This window comes from Chamaea fasciata, unplaced genomic scaffold (assembly GCF_029207755.1).
Source record: "Chamaea fasciata isolate MVZ Bird 193981 ecotype frontalis unplaced genomic scaffold, bChaFas1.0.hap1 SCAF_1, whole genome shotgun sequence".
Lineage (NCBI taxonomy): Eukaryota > Metazoa > Chordata > Aves > Passeriformes > Sylviidae > Chamaea > Chamaea fasciata.
Window position 1 is genome coordinate 40,689,624 of NW_027094086.1, and position 12,718 is coordinate 40,702,341.

General features: G+C 35.7%; 1 protein-coding gene across 1 annotated transcript in view; it reads left to right on the forward strand.

The window, feature by feature from the left end:
- The window catches only part of ST18 (ST18 C2H2C-type zinc finger transcription factor), a 168,594-nt gene that overhangs the window by 97,729 nt on the left and 58,147 nt on the right, over positions 1 to 12,718 (forward strand). The window contains exons 4-5 of the mRNA XM_066183414.1: positions 2,720 to 2,774; positions 4,743 to 4,773. Of these exons, the coding sequence (XP_066039511.1) occupies positions 2,720 to 2,774; positions 4,743 to 4,773 (86 nt within the window). The remainder of the gene's footprint in view (positions 1 to 2,719; positions 2,775 to 4,742; positions 4,774 to 12,718) is intronic.

Consider the following 12,718-nt stretch of genomic DNA (forward strand, 5'->3'; position numbering starts at 1 on the left):
TGAGCAAGAGAGGTTTGTTTGCTGACACAGTTAAGAAATTTCAGTTTTATTGTTACTTTTGTATTTCAAGTTAATGCATAGGACTATTTTGTAAGTTAACATGTCTTTTATGCAACATGGTGATTATTTTGATATGTGTATGCACCAGGCTAAACTGTCCTATAAATTTTAGGTTTGAGTTGATAAAAAGATATCTCAGAGTTTGAAACTTTTACAAGGAAAGATAATCAATTGAAAAATCACCTGCATTGATTTTATCATTGGTTTTCACTCTTTGTGCAGTGTTTAAATATTCATCACAATGCAACCTGCTGTTTAGACCAAAGTAACTGCTGTTCAGTAGAAGCAGTGAACACTTTTTGTTTCATAATTAAAAGAGCAGCACTGTGATTGGTGTGGTATTTATTATGAAATGATGACAAAGGAGTACCAGTGGTTTTAATAGTTTTAGCTTACAGGAGCTGTTGTTAATTTTGTCTGTAGAGTTGCAGGTGAAATAATGCACAGTGGATAAATAGTCTATATTGGTTTAACTGAACATAATATATAGTGTGTTCTGGAGTTGTTTGTCTCAATAGACTATAGTAATCAAAAGTAATGAACCTATTATGTGCAGGACCTTGGAGAGCATAGAATGGCAGTAAAAGTGTGGCACATAAAAGGTTTATTAAAGGAAATTAAAGTCCATCATTGCCACACCTGCTCCCCTATTATAAGTCTATGGCAGGTCAGTGCCTTCAATCACAACTCAGCATCAGAGAACAGAGCCATGTTTCCCATTACCATTGCAGTCACATTGCAAAATCTCGTTCTCCAGCTTTTAAGGATAGTAACAAGTAAAGGCTGCCATCAACCCCACTACATAAACAGAAGCCCCTCATGTTTTTTCCCTGCTAATAATCAATATCAGATGTAAATTTAAACAGAGAAAAGGTATCATTGTCTGGCTTTGATGTGCATTTCCATCAATTTATATTTTCATTTCAGACATCCCTAACCTGCGTTTTAGAATTACACTTCTTTCAAGTCCATGCAAGTCCATACCCATTTCTCTTCTTCAAACAGGGATTCTGATTCCAATAGCTGCTTATAATGTTCAAACATATATGAAAACAAATCCCAGGAAATCAGAGAAACCCTTTTTGTCCTCTAGAAAGGGTGACTTTACTCTTTATATTTCTCAGGTCAATTTCGTCATATTCTGCAATGTTCTTTCAGATAAGACCTTCAAAACATCTCAGTAATCTGAGTCACATAGAGCTAAAAATAAAGCATACTCTGATCATCAAACTCTATAAATGGAAAAAGGCACAAACAGGACTTCTTGCATCTTTCCTCAGTTCAGTGCAGTTCAGCTGATCCTCAGAAAGAAAATGTGAAATAATAGATATGATCTTCTGTTGACATCAGTATTCATCTTGTGAAATTTTTCAGGGAGAGATACCTGGCAACTTCTGGTCTCCACATCTACCTACCACCCAACACAGTTTTATAAATCAGGCACTGATTGCCTGACTGCCACACTGTATGCAAACTGATCTGCAGAAGCCCATGGGAGTTGCTTTGTCTACAGTATATTTAATCGTCACCATTTTACAAACAGGGAAGCTGATATTCAAAACACAGATAGCAAGGTTCCCTCAGAGACTGAAGAAAAATTCCATAGTTCCCAACATTTTGCTTGGTTCCCAAAATTCCTGCTGTTAGAGTCTTCCTTATGTAAAAAGGAAGTGTTACTTTTAGAAAGGAGTTTGCCTCCCTGGACATGGTGAAAATTGCACCATTGTACAGTCTGCTATATGTCGCTGCAGTTCTCCACACCACAATATGAAATCTTAATCCCTTTGAATTTCAGGGGTTTGCAATAAAATCTATGGATTGAAAGCCTGCCCCTATAATTATGTGTCTGGGCCACATCCAAGACCAGAAGGTGCATCTTTCCAGTTTGGGTTTAGATGTAGCCAAGAGTGTAGTGAGAACAGCTGATCTTGAAGGACTCTCCTATTTCAGTTAGAAAACTTATGACAGGAGCTGATTTCTGTGGGGAACCTGGGCTTTTTAACTGTTTGGGTTTGGTTTTTTTAATGTAAAATACAAATCTGGACACTGCAATCTCCCCCAAAAAGTCCTATTAATACATAACACACTGTCTCTTTAAGCAAAACTTCTTGAAGAAGTAGTTGATTAAGTGTTGAAGAATTTCAAAGCTGTATGTGTGTAGTTATGCACTGTCCAGCAAGAAGGTTTCATGTTTTGAGGATGAAGTTGTCAGAAACGCAGGTTCCAACACAGCTAAAGAGCTACGCCTCTGTTACAATAAAAATGCAGAGTTCCTGTAGCCAACGGCAGCATTCTGGGATCTTTTATTTCAGGAGGTGGATGCCGAAAGCAGCACTCATGCAGCATTACTCTTTCTAACCTTATGCCTTCAGCTAACACCTGTAGACCTCATCATTAAACCTTACAGAGTCACTCATAACCATCACTTTATTAAACAAATCTGCATCATTAAAGGTATCTCCTAGGTATTTACTAGATATTCACAGATGGCTTTTTATCTCTTGACAAGATTAATAAGGCATGATTATTCTTTTTTTTTCTATTACTGTCTAGCCTTTGGAAATGTGAAAAAAAAAAAAACAACCCCAAACCATTGGAGTTTTTTTTTTTTTCTCAATGGCAAAAGGTATGAATTAAAGACCTTGTGTTAATATTACAGATGGATGCAGATGGGGAAAATAAAAAGTTGCGCACACGCTCCAAAGGAACCAAGGGTGAGTTAGCAAGTACACTCCACGACCCTGTGCCCAGACCACCATGAAATATCATAGTTCCTCTGCACCGTCCTTAATGTGCAGGGAGAGACTCTGTAGCTTCCTTACGGCTGCTTTTTTAATCAAGGCAGGACACAGACTGCTGGCATTAAAAGGCACAATGTTATTGGCAATGGTATAAAGAAAGCCAAAAAAATCTATTGATGCTATTATCTTTGAGTTATTTTTCAAAGAAAATAAAGGCTAAGCTTTTTATTATTTAAAATACCAACCAACCAAGCAAAAATAGAATGACCAAAAAGAAACAAAACAAAACAAAAAAACAACAAAAAACCCCCCAAAACCCCAAAATTATTTTCCACAGTGAGTAGAGTTGACAACATTGAATGGATGCTTTAAAAATAGTATATCAAAACTTTGTTCCAGACATCTGAATGCTTTTATGTCTACTGCAATTATCTATAAAACAGTTGTGTAAATGGTCCAGAAGTAAATTTTATTTAATCAAAAGCTGCAGGTGTATGTGACAGAAGAAGCTTGTGTGGTTTTTTTGAAGTATTGGTGCTCATGTTTCATTGGCAAAGTTATGACATACTTGTATTTCCCAGATATTATTCTCTTTTTGTAAGGAACAGATGGAAATGCAGTACTGAGAGATAAACAGGCGCTTAATGATCTCAACATCTGGAAAACATGATTGACTAGCAGTACAACCCATCCAGGAAAATAACTTTTTATTTTAATTCATAACACTTTTTGTGACTCTTGATAACAAGTGAAAAATGGATATACTTAAAGATAAATGTCAAAGTTTTGCCAACCCTGTGAATATTTTTGCTTACAACTATTTTCAGAGGCACAAAGCACCCATCCTTCACTCTGATTCTAATGAGAATTGTGCATTCTCAGGATTGTGCAAAACAGACTACTTCTCTTCATTGTCACAACTCACTAATTTAAATTTTTAATATTGTGCCTTCAGGTTCAAATTATGGTCAAAATGAAAAATTAGAGTGTTTTGGCATTACTTCTCTATTTTCAAATTATCAAAAAGGCAAAAAGTGCTAGACTTCACTCAGGGAAAGACAGAGGAAGAGCATTGAAGTACAACAGACTGACTGCAGATAAGGGGATAAATACAGACAAACCTTTCCAAAACTCATAATCATTGTCATATCAAAACTTTGGTACAACCCTCAGTGGTGATCACTGAATTTAAGATAAAATTCATATATATTTCAAAAGTACCAAACAGAGAATGTGGAAAGTCTCTGAATAGGGAGGTTATTAACACCTCAGCATTAGAGCATATCTCCTCTGTTGGTGAGGACTGAGTTCAAACAGTTTTGCCAGCACAGCAAACTTCAGTTGCAGTAAATAGGAGTTTCACACCCTTTCACTCAAAAGGCTAATAACACAATTTTAAAACTTTAGAATTTCTTTTCTCCGTGTTTTTATACATGTGTATACACTCTTATAGCAATTAATATATCAAGAACATTTTCCCCAGAAGTGGAAACAACAAAAGTTGCCTCTGCAATATGAGTAATCTCTAGAGACACCTGTTGGCCTTGTCAATATGCTGTATACTCATGTGTGGGCAGGAATTTGTAAACACCAGTCTTTGCAATTCCCAAAATGGTTTTAAGTTCTGAAAAATATGAGATTTTCAGCATCTCTATTTTCAGCAAAAACAAGGGGCTTCACTTTTAATTCAATTCTTTTAAAATTTCTTTATTGTTCCACTGAACATTATACTCCAGATTTTATGCACCCTAAAATAACTTTGAGAATTACATGTTCATTTAGCATTTGTCACTAGTAGCTACAATCCTGTGGTTAGCATGAAATAACCACCTGTGTTTTGATAGCCACTCCTCTGTCATTACAGATAGGCAGGTGCAAGTCTGCAGAAAGCACAAGTCTGGAAGTGTAAACTAATTAATTCTTTCCTGCTTTTATTAACAGTTCAAGTGGACTCTATAGCTCAAGAGCTCAGGTAAGAACTTACATTGTTTATTTTTTCAGTTTTATTTTCTTATTATGTTGACAAATTTATATCACTGCTACTACTATAAGATAAAGAATCAAGCAAATGTATTTTGTAAAGCTTTAGCACAGATCTGAAAAAGGATAATTTATGTGGATTCACATTTAGATATACAAAAAAATTAAAGCAAAATGTTAGCAATAATTATGCATGCATAATCAAAAGTTATGTAAAGTGGGAAGGATTCTGGTATGTTGCCTTTATCTTCAGCCTGAGTCAGGGCACACAACAACATATCTGATGAATCTTCAGATCTTCAGTCTTCTTTTTCCTGTAATATGTATTATAGTATTTCAATATCTGAACAGTATAAGAGATATTAATATATTTTACTAGATGGCTTTTATAAAACTGATCTGTATACTCCTGTAAATTCTAACTCCACTAATGTCACATTCTTCCTTAAGTATTTGTTGAGGTTTCATAATTTATGGAAGGAGTAGGGAGTATATCTCAAACTTGCACAAAGAACGTCAGTCCACTCAAAACTAGAAACTACACAAGGATATTTCAGACTGAAAATATTCCAGTAAAATTTCAACATAACTACTTTAATCTACCTATGCGTGCACCAAACCCTAATAGTTGATCCAAAAGCTTAGATTAAACTCTGGAAAGACTGGCAGATTATTCTGTACCAAAACTTCAAGACAGAAAATATTTAGAGGTACCTGCAAATTCCTAGAGTTATTAATCAGAATTAAAATTCACTATAGCTTCAGTGTAAATACTGAAAAAAAATTTTGCAGAAAGATCTTTAGAGTTTATATAAATTAACTTCTTTTCCCTACAATCACTTTTCATCACATGTTACTGAGCTGCTTGCTTGATCACAGCAGGCATACAAAATATGTGCTTGTGTGTTCCTCTATCTAGGGAACAGAAACATCACCGTGTGATTTATTTGATCAACCAAAAATGCCCAATATATTTAAAATAAGACATGAAATATTTACAGGAAGCTATTTGCAGTGAAGATATACAATATTTTAAGGTTTTGTTTTATAATAAAACTGAGCAAATTATAAGCTTTTTATAGCTACTCCATGAACAAAAGTGTAGGCTAACTTTTTGGATAAATTATTCATAGTGAGTCACTCATTCAGCTCTACTGTGAATCTCTTTTTTTTTTTTTTGTATGATATCAGTTTCCTGAGATTTAGTGCTTCTCCTTTTTTCCTCTGTGCATCAGTAATTTATGCACCAGAAGGATGCATTAATCCGAAGAGGCAGCCATCCAAAAAAAGGATGTCCATGTGTTCCTAAGAGAAAAATGTTTGAAAAATAAAGCATGGGCAAGTTTCTGCAACATCAGGGAAACTGTGATTTATGTATTATCGATTGCTGTGGTTTTTCCCAAGCAACTTTATTTTTCCCTGTGAAATACATGCTGTCTTAGGAACTACTGTGTAGCAGACCACTCTGCCAGAGATGTGGACTATCTCCATAAGGAAACACATTGGTTTAAAACAGTGAGCTAAGCAGCACAGAAAAGAATTATCCAGTCCTTAACTTGGTATTTCTAATTTCTGCTGTACCAAATTCCATATTGGGTATCTCCACAGTCAAGTGACTGACATGCAAGTCAGGTGATCCACTTTTATGAATCTACTTGTCCATGAAAAAGTAGAGGGAGAGAGGCAGAGACTGCTTTTTGGAAATGCAGCCGCTGGACTGCATTCCTGTTAGCCATACCCATATTATTGGGGGAAAACTATTGAACATTCCTCAAGAATTAAAGACTGAAATAGGCTGTTGTGTTTCCTGGATACAGATATTGGAACCACTGTCTTTTCTGACCAAGGTTCTAAATGCTTTGTTGGCTGAGAAATATAAATCCATGCTTAATTAATTTCCCCTTTTCCCCTGGCTTATCCTATCTGACAAAGCACTTTTGCACTCCTTATTGAGTTTCTGTTACAAAGTGCCTTGGGATACTTCTACATGAAAGACACTACATAAGCTTACATGCTCATTTTGTATTATTAATAATTTCATAACATTGATTGGTTCTAGAGTATTTGTTATCCTTTTCTTATTCTGTAAATCATGTTTCACAAAAGTAGAGAATAAAATAAATGAAAAGCTAAACAAAGAGTTTCAATCACCGATTAGATTCAATAAAGCATGAAAATTTCTCTCTTCTAAATTTTAGGCATTGAAATCTTGCTTAATAGAATTCAATGCCAAAAAAATTCTTGATTTCAGGAAAGCCAAGATTTCACAAAGAAAACTGGCTAATGTTGTTATCATCCATCTTCTCCTGCAAAATAGGACGACCTTTCTGCATAAAAAAGTATATTTTAAAAAAATATTATCTTAAGAGACATGCTAGGTTTTAGATTTTTTTTTCTTAGTAAAATAACCAAAAATTCTCTTGAACTGCCCTGACTTTTCAGAGAAGACTTTTCTTCCAGATATACAAGACTTATTTGTCAAACTTGTACTTATTTCATATAACTATATGCCCTAAGGAACCCCAAATTTCAGTAAGATAGAAATAATTTTTTTATATGTGAGCACTATTAACATTTCTGTGTTATTAATTCAAATTTATTAGAGTTATTTTAACAATATATACTGTATGTGCTGTAGTGCTGAAGCATAGTATGCTAAACTTAGTAAGACTTTCAAAACAAAACTGTTTCTCCTTGATGTCTTGATCCTCTATTTATTAACAAGATTTAATATTTTATTTGGGAATGTACTGCTGTGGTGTTTTCATTGGTAGCTAAGCTACCTTAAGAAAAGATGAATCTTTTTATCAGAAACTAAACATAGCAAACAACAAGTGGTAGAAGTGAGTGCTGAAGCTGGGAGGTCTCTGTTCCATACATGCAAGTTTGAATCTGACACCTTTTGGGCATGGAAGCTCTGTTGTATCCATCTTCTGCGAGAAGCAGAATGAAGAGGTCTTCTCTTAGAAAATTTTGTCATGGACCGCTGAAAGGACCAGGACCTTCAGCTGTGTTCAGGATTAGAATGGAAACCAAAGTAAAGTGAGGAATACTGGAGTGATGTATTCTCATTACTGTGTTTTATTTAACAGATGGGATACAGTACAATGAACCATCTGTAGGTTATGGAGTCGCATCTGGGTCAGACCAAGGAAGAGCAAATTGGATTGATCCAAGCACAGGATTGCAAAAGAATAGATCAGTTTGGTTAAATCCATATCTGAATAGAAGGGGCACCTTTTCTGAGTTAGATACAGGTGAAACCAAGTTTTTTGGGCTTCTGTCACAAAGATGATTAATGTAGAGTCCACAAGGTGTTTCAAATCATGGAGAACAGCATTGCCATTTGATGGAAATAGTTACACTTCCCCTTACTGTCTGCACTGTTGCATCACTTCTCCAAAAGTGAGGAAAATAACTTTTTGTATCTGGAACTTGTTCTGGACATTGCTAAATATTTTAGATGTTCAGAGGAGCTGAACTGTTCATTGTGAATGTACAGAGTTATGAGTATCTTGAATATTTTAGGAGAGAGGGGACTGACAAAGCAGAGCTATCTGGATGTCTCCTTTTTAGACATAGTAACTGGACAATTCACCCTTTTGCTGCTGTCTATTTTCTTAGGAGGGTGAGAAACCAGCAAAGCAACCCTGCAAGCAATGGAGCTGAAGTATCTCAGAAAGTCTGTGTTACTAAAATGTATTCTTTAACTTTACCTGTAATGTTTTAAGAGGTACATTCATATACTGTTGTGTACAAGTATGTGACAACATGGTAAAAAAGCACTTAACTAACTGAAGTAGTTATTCCTTATTCTGCATTACCGAATATTTCCCTAGTTTCCTTTAAGAACTATTAAAATAAATGTATGTAGTTATAACTGAGCTCTGTTTCAGACAGTAAAATAAATGTATGTCGTTATAACTGAGCTCTGTTTCAGACAGCAATAAATGAAGGTAGAGAATTTGGTACATAAAAGGGAATTTGGCCAGGCGGGAAAAGCTCACGGCATGAAAGAAAATGCCTGTTCATGCCTAGCTGCATTTGCAAAGGAATGACTGGCAACTATTTTTCTGAACTTCATAAAGTAAGCAGATTTTTAAGAAGTATTTGTGTGAAAAGAAAGCAGCAGTATGGCAGATGACTGGAGAAGGAGGTGAAAGTGAGATGATGGAAGAAGTGAGCACATGCAGAAAAACCACACAAAAAGGCTCCAAGGTGTTCCTCAGTAAGAACTGAGATTATGGTTGATTTGTGTAGCTATCACCTTCACAGTGGTGTTATCCCATAGCACTGCTTAGAAATGAGACTGAGACTGAGAAATCTGTTTGTTCCTCCTAGCTGGCATCTGGAAAAAACTGTCAGGTTTGTCTTTTGGGCTTGGCTTCTCTTTCCACAGGAGCTGGTCAGAGACTGATTTTCTGGAAACTGCTGTGGAAAAGCACATTTGACATAATCCTGAATAAGCACATTTGGACCAGAAACTGAGGTGGACTCTTGCATTTCCTGGTGTCTCATCTGTCTCCCACTGGCAGAGAGTGTGGGACCCTCACAGTCCTTAATGCGCTTTGCTGAAACAAATTGTATCTCTGAATTCAAACAGAATTAGTAGTAAATGTTAAATGAAGATGGTCAATAGTTATAGCTACTGCCAGACATGTCTGAGCTTCACAGAAAGTCCATTTTTGCAATTGAAGACTGGATGTTGACAGCATACACTTCGAACTCTCCTCCCTAGTGCTCCCTATGACGGTAACTGGCTGGGGCAGAGCTTTGCCACCTTGAAATTTAAACATTTCTCCATGACATATTGGATTAAGCATTTCACCTGAATCAAAGATCTGTATCATGCTGTTTCTATTGATAACTGATCTTCAATTAAACAATGGGCATTAATCTTAAGAGTAGCTATTCCCAAGATGTGTTAACAGAATGAGTTAAGAGTATCTGCTGCTTGCTCTTTAGCTTGGAAAAGGAGCTTCCTCCCTGCCCTAGCCATTGTAGAAATTGAAATGGTTATGGGGTGCTGAAAATATTAACCTCTGTCTTTTACTCCATGATTACTGGTACAAGCAAGTGTGTCATGTTATTATGAATCATGCTTTCTTAAATCCCCATTAAATCTTGTTCATTTACTATTCTTTTCTGACAACATTGTTAGGTTCCTAAAGAATTTTATCTGGCTTGCTAGACCTTACTCTCCTCAAAGAATCTGTTGAAATCTATGTTTTACACTAAGGAAAAATGGTTTTGTAGTTGATGTTCGATAGAAAACATTGAACAGTCAAACATAAACACTGAACAATCATTATGTGGTGCCATTTGCTGCAAAGGAAAGGTAAGTAGATAGTCACAGTATGTTGCTACAGTCACAGTAGTGACCAAGAATAGTGTTAGAACTCACCTATCCTTTTTATTATATCCTGTATGTCAATATAGTCATTATCACTAAAAAACCAAAGCATTAATGAAAAATGTAATGGCTATCAGGTTTATAGTCTCTCATGTCTAAGTTCCTCCCTTGTTTCTTCCTTCATCTTCCAGTTGCGCTCTAATTAGCAATCAAATTGTGATACCTACACAGCTGTCATCCCTCCTCTCCCTTCACTTTGCCCCTCCATCTCATTTCTTTTCCTCCTTTCCTTTTCCTAGAGTTTGAATGAGTTGATGGACCTCAGGCTTTTTAACTCTTTTATAGTACCAGGTGCTTCCATAGTTCAGAACCAAGGTAGTCTTTCAGTACTGTCAAACCAGTAACCAAGACAAGTTAACAACAAACAAACACAGAAAGAAAGTCAAAATTCAAACTTTTTCTCTTTAAGTTTTCTTCTTTCAACATTCATGTGAGTGGGTTAAGGCTTATATAAAATGTTTGCAACTTGTGTATAGAGATCAGATAATTTTTTTCACTCTTATTAAAATGTCACTCTTTGAATGTAAAATAATAAGGTAGTAAGAACTACCATTCTGCTTCCACAAATGAGAGCACGGTTCTGGGTGACCACAGGTAACGACTTTTACCATTTTGCAGGTAACCTTGGAGTTTACGGTCCTTTGACTTAAATATTCAGTGAACTGTTCTGAAAAACCACTAAGATGGCTGAAATAAGAACTGTACCTTATAATTCTTTTGAGACAACTGTGGTTGGAGCTCTTAATTATGATTAATAATTTTCTTAATTCATGTACATGTTCAGACCTTTTGATCTATGTACTGTGACCTTTACCCTTTCTTTCTGGATTATTTAAGAATTTTTAGAGACAGTGTTTCATGTTCAGATTTCCATTTTAGCTTGCTTTAGTTGATACTTGATGTGCATTTGCTTTGTAGGTGACTTTTATAACTCTGTTTAACAACAACAGCATTAGATATATTTCTAGCATATTATAGGCCTCTTTTGATATCTACTGTATTGATTTCTAGCCAAAAACCACAGTCTGTGTCTCTTTTCGTTATTATATTTGATTGTAGTTTTACAATTTTTTCACTTAAAGGCTCCATTTAATATTAAAAAGAATAATTATAATTTAGTTTCAATTTTTTTTTTTTCTGTAAGAAGTTTTTTATAAAATATGTCAAATCCATGTCACTTTATTGTGGCTGCTAGATCAAGATAGTTATTTTCAGATTTTTTCTACCAGAGAGCTAGTTGTATCTTAGAATATTCCCTGCCTTGGACTAAAATTTTTATGCTATTTAATGTGTTGCATGAGTCGCTGTCTCACCCATCATAACTTCTGTGCTTATCAGCACATAGTAAATGTTATCCTCCCGAACCTACACAGAAATTTAGGGTTGCATATGCCTTCATTCCTTCTGCTGCATGACAGAATGCATCAGAACATTACAGCCCCAAATGCTCTCTTCCTCTTATGGCAGATCTTTTCCCTATAGATGACCACAAGCCATATAGAGATGGAAACGCCAACCCGTAACTTCTGCCTCATACATATCAATCATGAGTTTAATATTATAGTTAGCTGAATTGCTGCCTCTGACTGATATCAAGGGTTAATTCAGGCAAGCAAAAGTGAGGAGAAACAGACTGTGTACAGCCTGGAGAAAGCAAGGAAAGGGAAAGAATGCAGCCGTGGGACCTCCTGCTACATTAAAGGGAGGTATTGGTGGCTAACAATGAGTTGCTTAGAATCTCATTCTCTGTTGTCAAAAAAACCCCACAAAGCTGATCTTCATTACTTCTTCTTTAACCAGACTGTAGCTACCAATATGCTTTTTATTTAAGCATTTACTGGCACTTGCAGGCTGACCACACATGTGCAAGGCTTTCTGGATGCAAAGGTTGTGTGGACGATCTGTAGATTTGCCGAGAAACTTAATCCATTCTAAGCCAAATTCTTGGCCTGGGTCCCACTGGAATTTATTGACCTACTGAACCTGGACAGATTGAGTGAGTAAATGAAAAAGAGGCTGGGGAGGCTGGATTTGGCCCAGATCTTGGACATTCATTCATATTACTGAATTTAATATCTTCTTGAGCTCCACAGAATAAAAACTAAATTTTCTCTAAACTGGCTCTTACTAAAAATGACTTACCTGTTAGAAAAGGTCCAACCATACAACTTTAGCCATACTGAGTTGACTCTGAAGAAGTCATCCATTTCATTGACATAGTATTTCAAATTGAGGGTTTATATGTAATATTTTTCATATGATCTGAGTATCCTTGTGATCATACAACCTTGTTAACTGAAAACAAGAAAATCGGAGAAGTTAAATCTCTGTTGTTTTCCTCTGAGTTGCCTTTCCTTTGTGGAGAATCCTGACAAAATAATAAAATGGAGTTCAATAAAAAATAAAAATGTATTTAAAAAGAAAAATAAAAAGCCATTTCATGAACCTTTTGCTGCCTGAAATTTTTGTCCACAGAGGCATGAACTTGAGGCATGGGTAAATTTCATCATAACTACATGTCTTT